Below are 23,013 nucleotides of genomic sequence, written 5' to 3'. Positions count from 1 at the left end.
CTTTGTGAATCATTTCGGCTTTATGAAGAGATGTTTATGGTGGATGGATATTAACAAAGATGCCATCTAGTTTTTACTTCACCAATTAAGAACAAACACCAGTTTTTCTTACAAAATAGTTGAATTATTTACATTATTTTCATTCATGACAGCAAAACCTTTTTACAGTATAAACAGTCTCACCAAAGGTCTAAAAAAAAAAAACTTTGTTCAAAGTTGATACGTGAGAATCCAGAGAGATATCTTCTGTCATGTTCCTCAGAACTAGCCGAGGTAGAAGAAAGTTATTTTTCAAATAATAAAGGCTTGTTAATACACAGAATGTGTCTTCTCTTCTTTATCAACTTTGTCAACGCTGACTGCAATTGTAACAAGAGAATCTTGGGATAACTGCTGTATACCTCTTTAAAGATTGTTATAGGAAAAGATACTATAAAGACAAACATTTAAAGAAACCATATATTGGTAAATGTAACAGCAATGTATAAAGCTCTTGGAATAATTAGTGATATTGGACAGCATCAATACAGCAAAGGTTCTAGGATTCTTGGCATGCTGTTGATGTCATGATTACTCACAAGAGACATAATAATGAGCGTGAATATGTATCAGTAGTGTCCAAGAGTATCAAGACGTTGTGTGTGGGAATGGAGTCTCAGTGGCTGATGTTCATCTCACTCTCATCATCGTCGTCAGCGGAGAAGGCAGAGAAGCTGATTGGCTCGCACTCAAGTGTGCGCAAGTTGACCAGGCATGCCATTTGGGTGCTGCTGAACTCTGGGACTGTAATCAAGAGGACCTCCTGACCATCAGGACCTGGAAGGAGGGAAAGATATTTAAAAAGACAATAGCATAATGAAAAAGACAGTTGTACAGATAAAACAATATTAAATGATGAAACAAGTTAAAATAAGTGAAACACACTAGCACCTGTCCTCCGAGCCAAAAATGAAAAAAATAAATAAATCAGAGATTAAGTGATACTGTCCAAGAAGTCTGATTTACAGGTATACGTCACAGATGATGAGCATCTCAACTGACCTTTGATGAGTTTGGACTCCAAGGAAGGGGCGTTGCCACTGAAGTAGACATGGGGGCACTCTTCCAAGATGAAAGGGTCTTTTTGGTAAAATGGGTAACAACCTGACATACAATGCATAGAAAATCGGGTAAATAATTTGAACAGAAATTATGTGCAGGCCAACGTTGTCTGTTCCAGAGGGGGAGAGAGTTAGATTGAATGAACACGTTTGACTAACCCAGAGTATCAGGTGCCGTAGGGGCCAGGTGTCTCAGTCGCAGTGTGTTCTCCAGTATCTCCAGGTGACTGTCCATGCTGCTGTACTTCTGGATGTCACACACATTCTGGCCTGATGTGCCCAGGAACCTTGGGAGGAAAAAAAAAGCCCTTAAACATATCTGCGCACTCACTTGGGATTGAAGGCCAAATGCAAAATGGTAGGAAAGTGCGTGTATGTGCATACTGTACGTGGAAGCAGTGTTGCTCACCTCACCCCGTCGATGTTAGCCTGGTATGGATTGGAGGCCAGCTGTAGAGTGGGGTAAACAGAGGACAGAGGGAACATACAGCGATGGAGAGGCTGCTGTGGAAGGGTGTAGTTGGTGGGGTCATACTGGCCTGGCATTACATCCACTGGAACAGAGGCCTGGGGGAGAAACACATAGCATTAAATGATTAAATTATTATGCTAAACTATCAAATAGAGTTGTTCCCCATCTTCTGTCACAGGCTGAAAACTCAGCTTTCAAGTACCTCATGTCACATTCTCTACTCTACTGATTCTCTCCCTCATACATGATCATTGGTCATATTGCCAAGGCTCAAAGGCCTTGGCAATATGATCCTTAATATTGGGTGCATGTAATGTTGATGATCTAGGAATTTCAGCTTAGTCTACAGTCACACTAATTTTAAGTCAATCTGGACAACAGCACCAGATAAATGCATAAAATGTAAATGTAAATATATGAACATACAAAACCTGATACTGGTGATGTCAACTCACCACCAGCTGAAGTAGAAGCTCATCCAGCAGACGAATAGCCTCCACACTGCCAGCCTGAGTCTTCTTGGTGAGGTACTTGGGCTGGAGACACAGTGAGTGTAAAACAGCATTTGAATCCTTTATTGTATGAACTAGTTCATGCAAATTTCTAAACTAGTAAAACTATGTGAATGTGTGTCAAGGCTAAACCAGTGGCAGTCACCTTGGTGGATGCCTCCTTGTCCTGGGTGCTTTGGCTCAGGAGGTTTCCAGCCAGCAGGACCCTGGAGATGGTTGCTGCCCCACTCTGCTCCCCCTGGTCACCTAGCTGACCGGTTACCATGTCAACCAGCAACTGCAGACCTAGCATGCTATCAGCATGACTACTGCCAAGACCAAGTCCTGAGGCCAGGAGCACAAACCTGGACAAAGACAGATAGGACAATTACAACTGAAGATCACAATTCAATTACTGGGAGATAAGCAGTATGTGTGCATGTGTGTGTGTGTGCGTGTGTGTGTGTGCGTGTGCGCATACTTGTCAGAGCTGAGCGCAGGTCTTGCTGTCTGCAAAGGGAGATCAGCAGTGCAGTAGTCCTCCACTGTAAACTTCCCATCATTCTTCTCCGCTCCATATATGGCAATAACACTACCTGAGAGAGAGAAAGAAAGCACAAAAAAGAGACAACACATGAGGCAAACAAGACGACGTGTTCACAGATACATTCGAGTGAAGCCACACTGTCCTTCATGTAAGCATTTACGTTCAGCCAGTAAGCAAATAAAGCATATTAGCATCAAACAATTCCAAGGATCTCAAGAAAAACTCTGACCTGTGACACACTTGTCTTTGTCGATTTTGCCCTCCAATTTGATCCTCTGCAGCTCATCCTCCAGAATCAGATCATCTGTTTCACTGATGAATTTGGTTCGTGGAGGCTGAGGCAGGAGGTTGTGCTGAAAGAGAGGGGAAAAGACAGACACAGAAACAGGGCATATGAGTGAGGGGGCAAAGCATCATCATTCAGATGTAGTGGATGATTTCATTTGGGATGTTTGGGATATAGGTGGGGCAGAGCGTCACTCCTGACCTCCTCACTGATCTCCTTCAGAATGGATGGCTGCAACTCCATATGCTTGAACAGGGTTCCCACAATGCAACACTGCTCCCCTGTCTGAAGATCGCACAGCTTCCTGATACGTACATCTGCTCCTGTGAAAGACAGAAAGAAAGACACATTGATGTAGCTAAGAAAACAGATATTATATTTCAAATACATGTTTCAAAAATATATTACATTTCAAATGCCGTTCACAGGTGTGCCTGACTTATGTCCTGTGCTTGTCCAAAACTCACCCCATTTCTGCTGGGCCCTCTCTGTGAGCAGGGGCCTCATCTGCATGAGCCGTGTTGCATAAATATGAGCATACTGGCGATTGAAGCTCCGCTCCCCGAGTCTGAAGTGTTCAGAGCAGGGAGTGTAGGCCGGCAGCACCCTGTCAAACACCGGGCCCTGGTCCTCGGAGTCTGGGCGACACAGCAGGGAGGAGCCCTCTTTCTTCTGGGCGCTCAGGTCAGAAAACATGACTGAATTGGGGGGGACAGGTGTAGCGTTAGTGGCAAGTGGTGCTGCCATGCTTACTGACACTCGACACACACACACACACACTTTCTGGATACCATGCAAACTTTTCAAGTGCTTTAATTTGCAATCTTAAGCCAATGAGACAGTTAACTTGTAGCATAACCTTGACTGTAGCTAATGTTAGCAAGCCATAATGTTGAGCCATAACAGAGACGGCTTTCTGCTGAATGTAACGATAAACACTCAGAAACAAACACATATAACGATCTTACCTCGGCAGACGGACGTCAAGCTTCAGCAGTTTAACTGTATTAAGCCTGTTATTTTATAAGCGTTATTTTATAAGCGTTCAGATAACGTTAGTTTGATAACCTGTCTGAGAGGAAAGGGACACCATCGGGACTCCCGCGAAATCACCCGCTCAATCTCGCGCCGTCGCACAACGACTACGTCATGGGTTTAGTAGGTCGCATTTGTTTCGGGTCACAATAGCGTCGCAGCCAGCACGAGCTTCGGCCATTTTTGCAGGTCTTTGTGTGTCGCCGTCTGCCGAGAGTTTGTGTGTCTTTATCGAGCGATTCGTCGACTCGGTTTTTTTTATTCTGTTGCAAAAATGCAAGGAAATAGGGGATCTCAACACAACCACGGCCCGCCCCGACAGCCCGGCCCGGCCGAGCAGAAGAAACCCGGGGGGACGAGCAGCAACGGCCAGCATCCAGAACACAACGAGCAGTCCAACCCAAACGAGGCCTTAACCTTAGATCTGCAGAACTTCAGGAAACCAGGTGAGAAAGCCTACACTCAGCGCAGCAGACTGTTTGTTGGAAACCTGCCAACCGGTGCCACCGAGCAAGATGTGGAGAAGCTCTTCTCCAAGTATGGCAAGCCCTCCGAGATTTTCATCAACAAGGACCGAGGCTTTGGCTTCATCCGACTGGAGACGAGAATCATAGCAGAGATTGCAAGAGCTGAGCTTGATGATACCCCCTTTAGAGGCAGGCAGATCCGTGTGAGGTTTGCGACGCACGGTGCAGCTTTAACTGTGAAGAATTTGCCAGAGTTTGTTTCCAACGAGCTGCTGGAGGAGGCTTTCTCTGTCTTCGGGCAGATAGAGAGGGCCATAGTCATAGTGGATGACCGGGGACGGCCCACGGGAAAAGGAATCGTGGAGTACACTTCCAAACCAGCTGCAAGGAAGGCTTTGGATAAGTGTGGTGATGGCGCATTTCTTCTCACTGCTTTCCCCAGACCTATAACAGTTGAGCCTATGGATCAGTTTGATGAGGATGAGGGTCTGCCAGAAAAGATCATAAACAAAAATCAACAGTACCACAAAGAGCGCGAGCAGCCACCGAGATTTGCTCAGCCTGGTTCCTTCGAGTACGAGTACGCCATGCGCTGGAAGGCCCTGATGGAGATGGAGAAGCAGCAGTACGAGATGGTGGACAGGAACATGAAAGAGGCCCAGGAGAAGCTGGAGGCAGAGATGGAGGCGGCCAGACACGAACACCAGGTGATGCTGATGAGGCAGGACCTGCTGAGGCGCCAGGAGGAGCTGCGGAGGATGGAGGAGCTACACAGCCAGGAGGTGCAGAAGAGGAAGCAGGCAGAGCTCCGCCAGGAGGAGGAACGACGGAGGAGGGAAGAGGAGCTGAGGATGCGCAACGAGGAAATGATGAAAAGGCAACAGGAGGGCTTCAGGGGGAACTTCTCCGAGAACAGGGAGCAAGACATGAGGATGCACATGGCGGGCCATGGGATGCCGATGAACAGAAACTCAATGGGTGGGAATTCTGGCCCCGCCGGAGCGCCCAGCTTGTCTGCTGAGAGCGCTCCCTTGATGCCGGGGCCAGGAAACAACAACATGCCTGGAGGAGGCCAGGGGGGCTTCCCCAGGGGTCTGCCAGGTCCGGGAGATTATGGACCCAATAAGCAACGCAGATTTTGAGACCCATGTCTATTTTTCCTTTCATACTTGCTGTATTTTAAAGTTCAGATAGTGAGCAATTACTTATGAACTTTGAAAGATGATGCATGGATGTTTGTTTTTTTTACATTTTATTTTGTACTTTTTTGAATGAGGCTTTAGTAGTGTAACCTCAAAACTATGAAAATAGCCATGTGTTTTACTTCGTCATTTCCTAAAATTAATGTACCTTTCATAGCGATAGCAAATGTTTTTGTCATGCCACATGTCAGCTTTTCTGGAATAAATTCTTGATTCCCCAAGAATCTGTTTTATTCAGAGTAAACAAAAACACACACTTAAAATGCAGAAATTAGTCTTTCTCAAAGCAGCATAGAGCACCGTGCGTTTCACCACCTCACCAAGCTCAATACTATTCATGAAATTCTATAAATCACACTAACTTTCACACTTTTAGCTACATGATAGTAGCTGGTAACCTATATGAGACAGTTGTGTTTGTTTATAATCTACCTGCCAGGTTTCCAAGGGCCAAAGTGGAATCTGAGGGAGCTGGCGACCACACAATAAAAAGTGGCAAAGCACAATCCGGTCAGTCGTGCCCACACACAGTGCAGTGACACAGAGGGCAATGACACCTGCATGCCTACATGGTGACAGCAGCCATGGTTCAGTATCTTACTAAGAAAACAAACAGACTGCTCCCTTCCTTCGAGTCAGTGACAGCGATGGTGTGTTGTGACGTTTCAAGACAAATGTGAACGCTATTGCCACTGACTCAAAGGGAGGGAGCCGTCTGTCTGATGGTCAGGAAGAGGAAATAATGGCTGGTGTGATTTATAATACTGCAGGGGTAATCATTACAGCATTGCTCAGTCTCTTGTCTACTGAAAGAGCTGATATTCATTATATATTTTGTCATCTCGTTAGGGTCTCTTACATGACTATCTTGGTCAGACCTACATCAAATAGTACTTACAAATACGTAGTGTTTTATCCTGCTTGTAGCACCAGGTGGGTGGGCTTACTGCATCAGAACAATTCAGATAGAGGCGAGGAAAGTTGTCGATCACCCAGAAGTAAGCTAGATCTAATTTCAAGTAACTTGCTGACACTTATTTTACTGACCTCAGTGTCAAACTCCACTGTCCTGGCTCCTCAGTTGTGCAAAACAAAAGTATAAAAAGTTTGCAAATACTGTTTGACCCCGGTCCTAATCCTGATGTCATGACTGATCCGTGCCATGTCAGCAGTCTGTAATGTAACTGCTCTGCTGTTTGAGTTTCATGAACAAACTTCTCATCTGACCTGTCAGGATGAAACCCAAATAGAGACAGACCACGCACAGAAAGTCTGGTTTGTAAACAAGGGCTGCATCCATGGAAATGGTGGGAAGCGGTTTAAGCTTGTGTAATTGCATAAGGCACCTAGACCTGTGTGTTGTGCATATTCAGCACGGAGTGTAGTCTGGAAAGAGCTAGGCTCTGTCTTCTCAAAATTCATGGTGTTGCAGAATAAGAAGAGTAGTTGTGGATGTGTTTGGCTGCCAGAGATACTTCTCTTAATCCCTACTTAATATCTACTAATCTACTTAGTGGAAACCAATTTTAAACTTTCTACACAAAGTTTATTGACACAGGCCTAGTCAGTGAAGTATTAGTAGTATAATCAGAGAAACAAAGTATTGCCTATCTGCTAATAGCTAGATAATTTGTCACCCCTGCTGATATGAGAATAATAATAATAAACTTTATTTGTTTAGCACCTTCCATACAGAATTGTAGTCCAAAGTAGTCCAAGTTCACATAAAATCAGGAAGCTAAACTTAACAAGCAGTAAAATAGTTGATGCAAAATACGAGTAAAACACGATAAAACAGATTATTAAGACAAAAATAATGAGAAAACATGAAACATACATAAAACACAAAATCCTATGTACATACAATAGCCTTAATTTAAAAAGCCAGATTAAAAACATATGTCTTAAATTTTTTCTGAAAAATACCAGCAGAGTTTGCCGTGCTGAGATCCTGTGGTCTCAGAGTCCAGGGGCATAAAAACAGAAAGCAGATTCACCAGTGCTCTTGTGTAAAACCTTTGGTACCCCTAATAAAAATAGCAGTGGAGGACCTCCGTGTTCTAGCAGGGACATATAAGATACAATAAAATAATAATGACATGTATTAAGGTTTTTGCTTTATAGACAATTAAAAGGACTTTAAAATCAATTCTAAAAGACATAGCTCGCCAGTGTTGCCAGTAATGGAGAAATGGTGTTAATTTAGTTTTTGTTGAAATTTTTGCTGCAGCATTCTGAATTATTTCGAATTCACCTATGGATTTCTTTGGTAGCCCAGTAAAAAGAGAGTTACAAGTAGTCCAGTCGGCTCGTGATAAAAGCGTGGAAAGCATGTCTGTGTTTTTCTCAATTTAAAAAACAAGTAAAGACCCCAGTGGTCTCTGCAGATAGTTGAGGAATCCTCCTATCTCCATCGCTCCAAAGTTTTATATCCTCTTGGCTGTCAGCTGATAGGCGAGTCCTTTCCCTGGCACCTACCCTTCACCTGTGTCGGAGTCCAGCACGTGAAGATAATCAGCTTGCTCCACCAGCCTGCAGAATGGTTCCATAAATAATGATTGATAAGGACTTGATCATAACGAGGGGCCCAGCAGGGGAAAGTGTGCCTTATCTGGATGTGGAGATGTGGAGATGTGGAGATACTAGATACTTTTTAAACAACCCACTGTAACTTGGTGGATGGCAGGAGAGCGGAGATTTCCAATAGCACCCTATTTCTTTTTATCCTGATCTTGAAACTATACAAGACATTCAAGCTCACACATTAGAAAACCACAAATGACACTGTCAAGCAGACCAACAGGATTTAATGGCTTGCTAGTTATTGGTACAAATGATGGCTTATTTTTTGCATCATCATTCTATACAGGCATAATATTAAGATGTATTATTTGGATAAAGCTGAAATGAATAGTAGCTTCTATTATGTGAGAGCACAATGCAATATATGTTACATTACAAGAGGTTACTGGGAAGTTTGCAGTAATATGTAAAACATGCTTATTATGTGAAATGTATGTAAAATATGTCAGACTATGCAAATTAAACCATGCAGCATAGGATGTTATTGTAACCAGTTAGTCTTTGTAACCATCAGACCATCAGAATCTCCTTGGTGAGTTTTGTTTACCTGTCAGAGCCTTTTCAATAAATTGCTTTAATTTGTATAATTTATAATTTTGTTATATTTGTTTGCATTTTAATGATTTTTAATGATTTAATGATATTTTACCATGGGAGGAACTAGTTACACACACACACACACACACACACACACAGCCGTCATGCTGTGTTTGCCAGGGAAAAATGCTCAGCAGGATCTGTGCCCATGATATTATGATGAGCAAATATTTACTCTTTAATTATCGAGTCAACCATTATAGGTTTATTGAGGCACAACATTACCTCCCTTGCTCCTTTATTAAACGACGTATACAAAGACTTTCTTTCCATTCAGTGTTTAGTTTGTGGGATAATTCCTTTTCACAGGGGAAGTGACCATTCAATTCCAGCCTATTTGATGCAAAACAGCATAGTGTTTTTATATATATTTTTTTTTTTATTTCTTTTTTTTATTAATTACAGTTACAGTTTAAATTATGTATTATTTGGTGATTTCTTCCCCAAATCCTATTTGATACTTCATTATTCTATGTATTTCCCTTTGTTACGTACACAATATCATCAATAAAGTATTCACCCCTTTAACTTTTTACATATTTTGCTCATGTCCTTTCATTATGGAGAAACTGTGTGAGCAGCTAATGTTTTACATTCTATGTTGCTTGGTGCCGTGAACGTATACCTGAGGTCGGCATTTTTAGCAAGAAACAGTTGCAAAACCTTTGCATAAACATGGTCAAGTGACATCTGACATCTCTGTGGCAGTTGATCCTTCTTAAAACCAAAGTGGGTGAATACGTTTTTTGAAAAGAATCTTAAAGCGATTTCACTCATTTAGAGACTTTAGCTGTAAACATTTAAGGCAAAATTAATTTGCCAGTATGTGATTTCTTTCAGCAATATCAAAACCAGTACTCCTGAATTCAGGCTAATGTTGATAAAACAAATTTATGAATGGGCAGAGTCCCTTTTGTATGTGGAGATAGGTCCTCATAAAGCATTTATGCCAGTACACTGTATTCCAATCAAGGTTATATGCAGATGATGAGATATGAGGGGAATATAGCAGGAAATAAATGCAAAAAGAAATTAATTTTGCACAGAAAAGCAAAGTAAAACACTTAAAATACAGCAAGGAAATCACTCTTTTAAGAAGAATGTGCAATAACAAATAGTATCATTTCAGTGCAGGGTATTAATTTATATTTCTTACAGATAAACGGATAGACCTACTGATAAATTATACAATGCAAATTATGATTTTACCTTTTAAAACTGTATAGCCTCCATAGCTGCACTCCGATGTGCATCAGTTTTTGATGTGCTGGCTGTGTTACAAAATTATCTGTCTTGTCATGATTGGCTTCATGTGAAAGAACAAAGAACATCACCATATCTACACTGTATCCTATCACTTTTCCTTGTCTTTTTACCATCTCTGTTTATCACACATTTGAATGCTTAAGTACCTTAGCCCTGATAGCTCTGATATCCTTATGGCACGACCATGGAGGCTGTCCGTTTTATCTTGGCTTTGACCTTGACATGTGATAATAGACGCAGGCAATGTTAATTATACAGATAATCCCAGATTGAAGGATGTGATCAAGGAAATATTACTTTTGTCATGCTGTCTTGGCATGACCGACTGCTACTGTCTTTAGGCCATCACTAGGTTTGATGCGAGTTACACTTTTATACAAAAACATGACAAAGATAATGAAACATTGTTATTTCCCACTTAAATACATGGGGCGGTCAGGACTTTTCACACTTTTCACCATTTTCACATATAGTAACCACTTTCAAATGCATCATCAGCTGCTTATCTAGGACTGATAATAAATGAAATGCTATTGTCTGAAAGAAACATATTATCAAATGTGAGTAGTGCAGTGTCTCATTCAAACAGCTGTGCTTGCAATGTGTGTGTCCGGGAGGGATCGCTCTCTCTCTCTCATTCTCTCTCCTTTATCACAGTATCATGATTACATGTAGGTAAGCCAAGAGTAAATTGTGGTAAAGTGTGTCAAGGACTTCTGGACTAACGGTTGCTGATTGAAGGGCTGGCCGTCTCTCTTCTCTCTCCACCCCTTACACAACAGATAGCCTGCAAGCAGGGACACATTGGAGCTGTCCAAAGGCCCTGATAACTAACGTTCTTGAAAATTGTAGCCCACTGTACTCAGCATTAGGTACGCATTGAATTATCCCTTACTACAATAAGAAGGCCTGTGTGCTTGTCTGAATTGATTCTGATTGACCAATATACTGGATGTGGTAGCAGAGGAGCAAAACCATTAGTAATGCTGAACTTTAGGTGGAATCAACTGAGATACTGCACCTAAAACAATACAGTTCACCTGCTCAAACTGTATTGAGACTGAGTGAACTGAATGAAACTGCACACCAATGTTGTGCTGGAATTTATTTCAGGCAGTAAAGTACAAGGTTAATTGCACAGATTTTTATAAAGCGCGAAACTGAAACATTGATCCAACGGGATTCACATTCAGTTACACAAATAACCTGTCATCAGTCATGAGGGGAAAACATCAGCCAGCAAATATGCAAACTCACCCTCTCTCTCTCTCTCTCTCTCTCTCTCTCTCTCTCTCTCTCTCTCTCTCTCTCTCTATCTTTCTCTCTCTCTCTCTCTATCTATCTACCTATCTATCTATCTATCTATCTATCTTCAATGGCAACAACAAAAGTTGCAGAGGGTCAGCAGTAACGCCTGGCTGAGGTGGCGAAGAGACAGGTGACGACGGGGTGGGGTCCATATTTTGGATCTGTTATTTTGGAATCTCCCATAGTTTCTCCCAGTTGCTTTGAATCTCCCCAGCAACCCTATAATCATCCCACCCATGTTAATGATCAGACAGAGGAAATGATCGCCCATAGCTGTGATTGGCACTCACTGCATCAGGCCAGATAAACCAGGTGTGACATCACAGGAGTGGTGACGCTGGCCATGTCATGTCTCTCCCTTCCCAACCCCTGGGCCCTCACAGCTCAGTCAGACAGACAAACAGATAGATAGACGGTAGGAGAGAGAGGAGGACTGACACGCAACCGGGCAACTCATATACACTCCATTTTTTCTATACTTGAGGATCCGGACTCTTTTGGTGCTGCTCTGGAATGTAATCATGACCCGTGCCGCTTCCTTGATCTCTCTTCTGGCTTGTCTGGTAAGTTGGTCCATCTCAATCAACAATATTTCTTTGTTAGGGGTGCAGTGCTGTGGTGTACTCTAATATGAATATGCTGCTTTTAACACTCGAGAAATTAAACAGTGTAATAACCTCACAGTGATTTACTAACACTCTCATCTTCTTCCAGTATTACCAGTTATTATAGTATCTTAGTAGAATGTGATTAGTGACTTCATCCAGACTACATGGACTGTGCAGGCAAGCCGCTGTTTTCATTCTTTGTAGTGAGTGATGGTAAAGTTTACTCACTGGTCAGGGTCCAGGAACTTTTCTGCTATTTTTGGTTCATGCCAAAAGAGTGAAAAAAGAGAGATAAAGTAATTGAACCTTGAATTTATTATTTCACTGGGTAATTGAATGGACACACCGTATTGTATCCTTAAATGTTCCCCGTGGCTATCTTACAAACTCCGCTCTTGATCAAGGTGTGACTATGTGGAAAGTCAGTTTGTAAGATCTTTATTAAATTGTTTTATTGATATGTAAGGATACATTAATTCCCAATGTTTTGTTTACTACAAATAGCAATAATCTGGCAATTGTTATCTTCTCGTTATATCCCAGAGGTGGACTGTGGTTTTATTCCAACCTTGAACATACAGTAACTATCTCTTCATTTTATTGTCTCTACAAGGATACGCTAACTAGCTGACATGGCAGGACACAGTACAGTGTTAAGGATATGACGGCATTAATAAGACCAGTTTTCCCTACTGTGATTCTACAGTTTTCCCTACTGTGAAACTGTGTTTCTCTGTCTCCCACCCAGGTCCTGTCTGAGGCCCAACATGAGCCAGGCTACTGTGCCTTCTATGAGGAGTGTGGGCGTAATCCCTCGCTGGGAGAAACCCTCATTCCTCCTATCGTCCCCTGCCTCAACTACAGCCCGGCCCGAGCCCTCACCGGAGAACACTACAGGAGACTCGCAGAGGTCAGTAGATCCTGCTTGGTGTTTTGCTGGAAGTAGAAAAGAGGCAGAGGAAAGGGCAGAATAAAGCATGGAAATGGATAGAATATGTACACAACAAATAAGAGAAAGTCTATACTTTTGGTTTAAGATTGAAGGGAAAAACATAAGATTTTAGTGAAAATCACAACATAGCACCGAGTCACAGCATAGCACCTTGTTCTTGCTGCAGGTGTGCCCCATGCTGGACCGTGGAGAGAACAACACCTATGCCTGCTGCTCAGTAAAGCAGATTAAGTCCCTGGAAATGAGTCTGACCCTGTCCAAGGCTGTGCTGATCCGCTGCCCCTCCTGCACCGAAAACTTTGCCCACCTGCACTGCATCAACACCTGCAGCCCCAACCAGAGCCAGGCAGTAAATGTCACAAAGACCATGAACGTCACCTACTTGGGCAAGGAGAGGGAGGTTGTAGTGGGCTACCAGGCATTCCTCTCCACCACCTTTGCGACGCTTCGTTCCAGTCCTGTGAGAACGTCAGGATCCCCGCCACAGGAGGCTTCGCCATCGCCACCATGTGTGGTCGCTATGGTGCCAAGCTGTGTACCCCGCAGCGCTGGTACGACTTCCAGGGAGACTCCAGCAATGGCTTGGCGCCACTGGACATCGATTTCAGGCTCATACCTGAGGGAGTCACCGAGGGATTGCCCGAGGGTGTGGTTCCCTACAACGGGCGGGCGCTGAAGTGCAACGAGACCACACCGTCCGGAGGACTGGTCTGCTCCTGCCAGGACTGCCAGGAGTCGTGCCCGGCTATGCCCGATCCTCCACAGCCCACCGCACCCTTCAGACTGATGGGGATAGACGGCTTCCTGGTGGTTTCTATCATCTTGCTCTGTCTCCTGCTACTCGCCTTCCTGCTCTACCTGTCTGTCTCTTGCTGGGTGAAGAGAGGAAGGAAGGATGAAGAGAAAGGAAGAGGAAAGGGGAAAGGCAAGGACCAGAATGGGAACATTGTGACCCAGCAGCTCATCGATCCGTCCGAGGTGACTTTTGCTGACAGGAACAGCCTGGCCGCTCAAGAGTTCCTGGGCTCTATGTTTTGGAAGTGGGGAACTCTCATGGCCTCACACCCCCTCAAGGTTGGTTCCTCAAGGTTTTAAATGAGCCAAAGTGGAATTTACTACATGCAGGCATCATTAAAGATGCTTTCAAAATGATGTTTTAAGATGTTTTTAAAGTTGTTTTCTTTGACATAAGCACCGTAATTGAGATAGAAACTAGTTGTCAATGAGATGAAGAATATATGAGTGTGGTTTCTTGTGTGGTCATTCATGAACCGGCTCATTTGTTCATTGTTAATCTTCATTCAAGGTGCTTCTAGTGTCTGCCATAGCTGTGGCTGCCTTCGCTACTGGCCTTATGCATATTGAGCTCACCACAGACCCCGTCCAGCTGTGGTCTGCTCCCGACAGCCGGGCCCGCAGGGAGAAGGACTTCCACGACAAATACTTTGACCCGTTCTTCAGAACGAACCAGCTGATCTTGACAGCGCCGGGCAGAAAAGGTCACATCTATAACTCTTTGTTGTTTGGACAGCAGAACTTCAGTGGCATCATCTCCAAAGATCTCATTATTGAGCTGCTGGAGCTCCAGAAACGGATACAGGTAAAGACCGCATAACCAGAGTCGTGTGTTGCCAGTATGTATTTGTATCATGTATTATATCAGAGTAAGATTTCATCTAATTGGAAACATCAAAAGCCATGCAAAAGTTTGATGCATTGATGCCTCCACTATCCTACATCTATTTATAGAACATAGAGTTCTGGTCTGATGATCTGAACCGCACAGCGAGTCTGAAGGATGTGTGTTTCGCCCCGCTGAACCCATCCAACCCCTCCCTGACGGACTGTGCAGTCAACAGCCTGCCCCAGTACTTCCAGAACAGCCTGGCCAACCTCAACGCTAAGATCAACATGACAGAGTTAGGAGTGACTCAAGAGGTGGACTGGAGAGACCACTTCGTCTACTGCGTCAAGTAAGGATGAAATAAAATGGAATGGTTCTCAAATTAGTTTCATCAAACGGAAGTGGAAGAAATGACTATTTGTGTGACTGTAAAAATATCTTAAAATCACTCGGTTACTAAACATAACATTCCTTACTCTACCCCCATCTCTTCTCCAGCTCTCCCTTGTCTTTCAAAGACATCACTGATTTAGGCATGAGCTGCATGGCTGACTATGGAGCTCCAGTCTTCCCCTTTCTGGCTGTGGGAGGCTATGAGAGTGAGTGACTTTCAGTACCATCACTGTATTCACATTGTACACCTATAGCGTCAGCACACTACACCACACAACAAGGCTTACTAAACCACTTTGACACATTGTTCACCTGTCTCAGATGAGGACTACACCAATGCTGAAGCTCTCATCCTGACCATCTCCCTCAACAACTACGCTCGCGACAATGTGAAGTTCAAAGTGGCGCTGCAGTGGGAGAAACTGTTCCTGGATATTGTCCAAGAATACCAGAGAAACCCTAACACCAACTTCACCTTTGCATACATGGCAGAGGTACTGTAAATATAATGTAATCGCATAATTTATCTGTTGCATAATGAAAAACGCACAAAGACGTAGTTAGCTTCGACTCTGGTGCCACCTGATAAGAAACCTATCAGAATTATCAGAAATACATTTCAGTGGATTTCAGGGTGGCTGAACAGCAAACCTACAGTTGACACAGTAACTGTGACTAAGCAATAACCATGCTGATAAAGATCTGCTGCTTCTGCTTTTCCAAAGATGTTTTGAATTGTAAAAATGTATAATTGCCACCGCTCCCTCTCTTCTTTCCTCAATTACTCATTTTAAATCATCCCTTCCCTTTTTCTATCACCACATCCTCTTTCCTCCTAATCATTTGCCTCTCCCTGCTTCCCTCACTCTCTCTCTCTCTCTCTCTCTCTCTCTCACTCTCTGTCCACAGAGGTCTCTGGAGGATGAGATTAACAGGACAACAGCCGAGGATATCCCCATCTTCATGATCAGCTATGCGGTGGTCTTTATTTACATTGCTGTGGCACTGGGAGAATACTCTTCTTGGAAACGCATACTGGTAAGACTGCATTGTCTTAACTTTACTACACCTTATTTCACAGTCCTCAGCATTTAAGCTGTTGTTACTTAACTTGGATGGGAGAAGCACTTGAGAAGACTTACCTTAAACCTATAGGGACATACAGTACCTACTATAAACACACAGGTATACAATATGTACCTGGGTGAGGATAAGACCGATGTGATAGTACTTATCACGTATATGATAAGAGGAGAGTAGATAGTATGTGTCAGCTGTACAGTCAGAATTGAATACATAACTTGTCAGTTTAAAACACCTGCTTTTACTGCCCCTGTACTTATACAATACATGATGTAAGCAATAGATAAGGAAAAATATCAGCAAGAAATGAATGAATATACATAATGGGCCCTTATCTCTACTCCAAGGCCACTTTCATATACTCCAAATTGAATGCGTTCCACCGCTCAGCTGTAGAGCCTGTTGTGTCCTGCAGGTGGACTCTAAGTTCCTGGTGGGTCTGGGTGGGATCCTGGTGGTCGGCTGTTCTGTCCTGGCCTCCATGGGCTTCTACGCCTGGATCGGCATCCCCTCCTCGTTGGTCATTCTGCAGGTCGTCCCCTTCCTGGTGCTAGCTGTCGGAGCGGACAACATCTTCATCTTCGTGCTGGAGTACCAGGTGTGTGTTTGTTTGTGTTGTGTTATGTGTGTGCATGTGTGTGAGCGAGAGGGGCAATGTTTTTGTCATTTTCGATGACTAAAAGAGTGTTGCCTTGCTCTACCTTACAGAGAGATGTACGGAGGCCCGGTGAGAGAAGAGAGGAGCAGATTGGTCGCGTCCTTGGAAACGTAGCTCCCAGCATGCTCCTGTGCAGTATGTCAGAGTCGGTCTGCTTCTTCCTTGGTAAGAATGTTTGCATACAGAACATAAAAATTTGAAACAATGATAAACTTGACTAATAACAATGAACAATGGGTGCAATAGGTAACACTCATATGATAGAGCTGAATGCATTCCTTCATCAATCCCACATGGTGGCAAACACCATTGTCTATTCCCTGGCATCATTCCATCCCATCCAATCAATTCTGTACACATGCAGGCTGTATGAAGGGACTATGGGGTTTCTGTGCAGTGTGTCAAACTCTAACCACGTATCTCCACTGCTACCCCAGGGGCTCTGTCCACCATGCCAGCAGTGAAGTCCTTTGCTCTGTACGCGGCTCTGGCTGTGCTCATGGACTTCGTGCTCCAGATGACAGCCTTTGTGGCACTGCTGTCCCTGGACGCCCGGCGACAAGACGGCAACCGCTGCGAGCTGGTCTGCTGCGTGACAGTGTCAACCCAGCGTCCCAACAAGCCAAACGAGGGCTTCCTGCTGCCCTTCATGAGGAAATACTACGCCCCTGTCCTGCTGCACCCTGTCTCCAGGGTCATAGTGGTAAGGCCGCGGCTCCTTCTCCAGCAATAACATTCACTGACAGTTAACATGTGCAGTATTGGCTACGCAAGATAGATTCACAGTCGTTCAACCATTGAGCTTTAAATGTCATGAAATCCAAAGTGTACTACATTAACTTCATTGAAATCCAATGAAATAAGCCTAAAATCATACTTGTTCTTCATCCAAGAAAATGAAATTTGCTTATCATCCCAGGCTAATATTTTACTATAAACTCTTCTGTGATCATAATGGGCTTTATGTGACATTTCCAAACAATCATCTGGTGTGATTCGGCATTTTGTGTCATATATACTAGCCATGGCAAGGCTGAGAACCATTTCAACTCTGGACTATAGAAATCTCAACTAGGTGATTGTAGAATATTCTCTCATTCTGTCCTCTGTGTTCTGTCCAGATGGTGGTTTTCATCTTCATGGTATGCAGTTCTGTGTTCCTGATGTTTCATGTGACTGTGGGTCTGGATCAGGAGCTGGCTATGCCTAAGGTGAGTAAGCGCTGCTGTATGACTGTCAGGTTCAAGCTGCTCATGAATTCCCTGACTATATAAATTGTAAATGAATGGTTCTCCTTTTACTATGTCACCTTACTGATAGTATTTTGTTTTTGGTGCAGGGCTCCTATATGCTGGATTATTTCAAATACCTGTACAAATACTTTGAGGTGGGGGTCCCGACTTATTTCGTAACAACAAAGGGCTTCAACTTCACTACTACGGCAGGCATGAACGCAGTCTGCTCCAGCGTGGGTTGTGATCAGTTCTCGCTCACCCAGAAGATCCAGTACGCCACCGACTACCCTGAACTGTGAGTAGATTCATAATCATAATCTGGACAGGATGAAATTTAGGCCTACTCGAGACAAACTGTACACTTCATAACACTTCATGACAACATACTGCTGTACAATCAAACTCTGCTTCCAGTAGTTCCTTTGCTCAGTGTTGTGAAGTTGTGAAGTGTGGTTCTCTTCCTTCACATCACATCATGACTTTCCCTCCGACACAAGCCTTGAACCTGCTGATATCCTCGCAGCAACCTTTTACATACTGGCCAATCAGATCAGTTAATGATCAACTCAGTTACGTGAACAGCATCCAGCAGATAAAAGCTGCCTCTAAATGATCACCCTACTGTCCAAATGAATGTATAGAAGGGGAAGCCAAGACAGCCAGGCAAGCCAGGCAAATTAATAGGGCTTGTTAGTAAATTTCTGCTATTGGCTGATCTTCGGTGCCAGGTGATGTCACCACCTGTTGTGCTCTATAGAAGGTGACATCACCTGGCACCAAAGATCAGCCAATAGCATATGACAATTTCAGTATCCTGGTTTTTACCGTAAGATGTCAGGCTTTACACAGATTTGGATTTGGGGTTTAGTTACTCTTTAACTTGAGTTGGAATGTTAACAACATTCTGGTTGTTTGGTTTGGAGTCAGTCCAAATGCTTACTCAGAATGAATCCAGTTTAATTCAAGTCAAGTTTATTTGTACAGGTGAATCACTGTTACAGTCTCAAAGGGCTTCACAACGCCCTCAACTGAGAACAAGGAAAAACTCCCACGAAAACCAAACAACTTCTTCAGTAATGTGAAGCAACAGTTCTTAAGCATCACAAAGATATGACACCGTTTATAGCCTCTTTATCATTATCAAATGTCAACATGGAGAGATTGTATTCTGACTGTATTTCCACCTCTGCCTCTGTAGATCCTACATGGCTATTCCTGCTAACTCCTGGGTGGATGATTTCATTGACTGGCTGAACCCTGGATCCAAATGTTGTCGTCTATACACCCTTGGTCCTAATACCGGAAAGTTCTGCTCTGCGGACAAATGTGAGAATTACTGCTTAGCACTTTTTATGTAGATTTCAATGTCCAAAATAGCACTGTGGCGCACATTCTAAGCAGTAACAGTTTTACATAATTCCTTGTGTGAACAAAGACACAGACTGTCCTTGATTAACACCAGCTCTTCTCCCACGTCTCCACAGCTCCTATTCTTTGTGGACGGAAGTGTATGACTCCTCCCCCTAACGGCGTCCTCAGGCCCAATGTGGAGCAATTCAACCGCTTCCTCCCTGACTTCCTGGGTAACAGGCCTGACCTGCAGTGTCCCAAAGGGTGAGTACTGTAGTTTCACACAAAAACAAACATCACAACATCAAAACAGCATTCACACAAAATGTCCATGTTGTCTCACCTCCTATTGTCTCTCTTCTAACAGTGGCCTCGGAGCCTATGACAAGGCTGTGGTGAGAGATGGGAGTGGTGAAATTATAGGTAAGGAATCAGCCCAAATCATCCCGATGCAGTCAAAGATGTTATATTAATTTAGATGAAAATGCTGCACGTATCTGAACTTGAACTTGACCCCCGTCTCCCTCTGCTCCCAGCCTCTCGGTTCATGGCTTACCATACGCCTCTGACCAACTCTAAGGAGTTCACTGCAGCGTTGCAGAAGGCCAGAGAGCTGGCACACAACATCACCATGGGCATGAGGGCCGTACCGGGCACCTCGCCCGACTTTGAGGTCTTTCCCTACACGTATGTACTCACACCCAGTCTCTTTTTGCCTTTCTTCATATCATCTTGGGCTGTTTCTATTGAGTTGTCCATCAAACCTATGAAAAGTTGTGCAACTACTCTGTAGTTTCTGAAAATTGCTGTGTCTCCCTCCTCTCCCGTCCAGGGTGACTTATGTATTTTATGAGCAGTACCTGACTATTGTGCCAGAGGGACTCTTCAACATCTCACTGTGCCTGCTGCCGACCTTTGTGGTGTGCTGTCTGCTACTGGGTATGGACCTGCTGTCCGGCCTGCTCAACCTGCTCACCATCGTCATGATCATCGTGGATACCGTTGGTGTCATGACACTCTGGGGCATCGATTACAACGCAGTGGCCCTCATCAATCTGGTCACGGTAAGGGCAGGGCTATGATCAGAAGTGACTTATTTCCTGAGCCTTGCAGACATTAATCTGGCTTATAGATCCTATATTTGGATTCCAGTTTTCTGATATTGAACAAAAGGACAGATAAATCAGAGGTTTGGGTGTTCGAAGAAAATCTAAGAGATCTTTACCCTAAATATGGGCCACACCTTATTTTATTCCTCACCTCTGTCTCTTTCTCACACACATACACCACTGCTGTACTTTATAGTCTTGCTTTGCTTACCACTATTGCATTCAACTTCACATAACATGTGCTTGCTTGAAATTATGTATGAAATTATAGTCAAACCTTTTAATGATAATTACTGTTTATGAAAATGTGCATATCATTTTTTTGTTCTTGTTTGCTTGTTTGTTTATAAACAATAATAGTGATCCTATCAGGTCATTCCTTGCTTTACTATCAATTATGTTCAAGAAGGTGTAAAAACAAAACTAACAAACCTTTTCTCTCTATATTATCTCCAGGCAGTGGGCATCTCTGTTGAGTTTGTGTCCCATCTGACAAGATCCTTCGCCCTCAGCACTAAGCCCACACATGTGGAAAGGGCGATGGAGGCTACAGCCAACATGGGCAGTGCGGTCAGTAGATCTATATTAACATACAGCAATCTAGACACTGAGATCAGTTAATATTATTAAACATCATTTTGAAGCAACAACCAAATGCACAAAACATTCACTGGAAGTGTTTCCTGTATATCGACCATAAGAGCTGCCTGAGTTGAGTGTATTGTCTTTGTGTCCTAAAGGTGTTTGCCGGTGTTGCTATGACCAACCTGCCAGGCATCATAGTGCTGGCGTTCGCCAAAGCCCAGCTCATCCAGATCTTCTTCTTCCGGTTAAACCTGGTCATCACACTGCTGGGGATGGTTCACGGACTCATCTTCCTCCCTGTGCTGCTCAGCTACATTGGTATGTATGTCTATGTGTGTGAGAGAGAGAGAGAGAGAGAGGAACAGAGAAATAAAAGTGTAGACTATTCAGGAATGGCTGTAAGACGGAATCTTTTCTCACGTTGACTCTAATTTCTCAGGTCCTGGTGTGAACAAGGCAGTGCTGCTGCAGCTCCAGCAGGCCGAGGCGAAGGCCAACCAGGAGCTGGAGCTGAGTAGCAACGCTAAGCGAGTCTATGAGAACTTGAGCTACGAGGACAATGAGAACAAACAGGACCCAGACTCCATCTCCATAAAGTCTACCACAGAAAGCAGCAGACCTTCAGAAATTATAGCAAAAGAACAGATGGAGAAAGAGGAGAAAATTGACCGTTTCTGAGCACGTAACAGCGGGACAAACTGAACTTATTGTTTTCAAACTCTTAAATATATACCTCCATAATGAAAGGGACAAGGATGGACAAAGAAAAGGAGAGAGATGGCAAACACAGGGTTATATGGCCTTCATTTGACTTGACATGGAAATCATCAACCATGGCTATGTACCTCATAGCCATGAATGCATTGCTGGGACCGAAGACCGCAACACACAACTGTGCAATATTTCTGAACAAGCAAAGAGCGGACTACTGGAATGAGAGTCAAGAGCAGAAAGAGCTACACTACTGTAGATGTAGTGAACAGTTAATGAAGATGCTCTGACTTTCCTGTGGAAAATGACGTGACTTTTCTCACTTGACAGGCGGTGCAGCTAGCCAGGAGTTTTTCACTTGTCCATTTACAGATATGGTAGACAATATACTTGACTTAGTCATTTTGTACTTTTGGGATGGTTGTGAGTTAAACATGTTTATTTAATGTAATTATTTTGTATGTTTGAATGTTTCACGTTAACACTGTGTTTAGGGTGATTTAAAGGAACAGACACACTCCAGCATTTAATATTTTAGTTTTTCCAATAGCAGTATCGAGTGTAAAATGTACAATCAGTGCAAAAATATTAAATTATTATTATGTGAATGGAATCCTTAGTTGAACATTTTTGGCATCTTAGTTTTCTATGATAGTTGTGGAATAATGAATAGGGCATAGTACTACCAATATCCATTACAATTCAATAGTTTATTTCCTGGTTTCTTTAATTTCTGGATTGTTAGTATTATGAATCTGAGATATGTTGTGTTAAGTAGGAAATAAACAACTGTGGAGCACTTTAAACTATAAGAAAGGCCACATCAGGCCCAGAAGGATGTCTTAATTTTGTACTTATCTGTGTGAAGCCGATTCAATGGCTTTGTGTCATCAAGTGTTAAAGAAATTTGTGCATCTTTCATGTATCTTTTCTTTACCAGGCACTTCTTTGACTGTCAAAATGAATGATTGGAGAACCGGGTTCAAGGGTTGTAGACTGGAGTTCAGTCAGACTCACCGAGCAACCAAACGTGAATCAGGAACAAGAGTTTAGTCAATAAGTATGGGTAGAAATTAGTGCTGTGGAGGCAGACAGCAGTTCAGTATTGGAAGTTATTCAACGTGTGGACACCATGCCGGTACATCAGGATGCACAAATTCTACAGGACAACCTGGGCCTTTACAGGAGATTCCTGATTCATGGTTGAAGCAGAACGGTTGTTTCAGACCTAGGGGTGTTTGAGATTTTCAGTGTACATGAGGAAATGAAGAGAAAAGTTACAAATGAAGCATTATTACAGGAACTGAGCAAAATGTCAAAGAGTTTGGGTATTTCAAAATTTTGTTTTATT

The 23,013-nt window shown here is 43.3% G+C and overlaps 3 protein-coding genes across 3 annotated transcripts; 2 read left to right on the top strand and 1 right to left on the bottom strand.

Moving 5' to 3' along the window:
- Nucleotides 1–655: 655 nt before the first annotated feature.
- pold2 (polymerase (DNA directed), delta 2, regulatory subunit) lies at nt 656–4,014 on the bottom strand. Its single transcript, XM_071521133.1, has 11 exons — nt 3,865–4,014; nt 3,364–3,594; nt 3,098–3,219; nt 2,840–2,963; nt 2,545–2,659; nt 2,230–2,428; nt 2,028–2,108; nt 1,510–1,667; nt 1,260–1,387; nt 1,042–1,143; nt 656–816 (listed from the first exon to the last, which is right to left on the bottom strand). The coding sequence occupies exons 2-11, from the start codon at nt 3,590–3,592 to the stop codon at nt 656–658; spliced, it is 1,419 nt and encodes a 472-aa protein (XP_071377234.1). The 5' UTR covers nt 3,593–3,594; nt 3,865–4,014.
- An 87-nt stretch (nt 4,015–4,101) lies between these two features.
- On the top strand, nt 4,102–5,846 carry nono (non-POU domain containing, octamer-binding). The gene has a single exon (XM_071521134.1). The coding sequence runs from the start codon at nt 4,206–4,208 to the stop codon at nt 5,538–5,540; it is 1,335 nt and encodes a 444-aa protein (XP_071377235.1). The 5' UTR covers nt 4,102–4,205; the 3' UTR covers nt 5,541–5,846.
- A 6,029-nt stretch (nt 5,847–11,875) lies between these two features.
- npc1l1 (NPC1-like 1) lies at nt 11,876–21,629 on the top strand. Its single transcript, XM_071521115.1, is given in 22 exon segments — nt 11,876–11,917; nt 12,711–12,872; nt 13,081–13,354; nt 13,357–13,988; nt 14,221–14,514; nt 14,664–14,887; nt 15,037–15,137; nt 15,253–15,425; nt 15,841–15,969; nt 16,430–16,612; nt 16,723–16,837; nt 17,110–17,375; nt 17,794–17,883; nt 18,012–18,202; nt 19,106–19,233; nt 19,392–19,521; nt 19,625–19,680; nt 19,794–19,944; nt 20,090–20,321; nt 20,823–20,936; nt 21,107–21,269; nt 21,391–21,629. Coding segments are annotated over 22 exon segments (4,089 nt in total).
- The last annotated feature ends 1,384 nt before the right edge of the window (nt 21,630–23,013 follow it).

The sequence above is a fragment of the Centroberyx affinis genome, unplaced genomic scaffold, assembly GCF_046629955.1.
Source record: "Centroberyx affinis isolate AG114_WGS23_722 - 3 ecotype Tasmania unplaced genomic scaffold, CSIRO-AGI_Caff_v1 ptg000859l_1, whole genome shotgun sequence".
Lineage (NCBI taxonomy): Eukaryota > Metazoa > Chordata > Actinopteri > Beryciformes > Berycidae > Centroberyx > Centroberyx affinis.
The sequence above is the reverse complement of the archived record's forward strand: the minus strand, read 5'-3'. Positions and strand labels throughout refer to the sequence as shown.

Excerpts from the sequence above, each read along its gene's own strand:
- nono (XM_071521134.1), top strand. The coding sequence starts at position 4,206 with ATGCAAGGAAATAGGGGATCTCAACACAACCACGGCCCGCCCCGACAG.
- pold2 (XM_071521133.1), bottom strand. The coding sequence starts at position 3,592 with ATGTTTTCTGACCTGAGCGCCCAGAAGAAAGAGGGCTCCTCCCTGCTG. Across the intron at positions 2,964-3,097 it reads TGAAGGAGATCAGTGAGGAG|CACAACCTCCTGCCTCAGCC; the intron begins GTCAGGAGTGAC and ends CCTCTCTTTCAG. Across the intron at positions 2,109-2,229 it reads ACAAGGAGGCATCCACCAAG|CCCAAGTACCTCACCAAGAA; the intron begins GTGACTGCCACT and ends CTGTGTCTCCAG.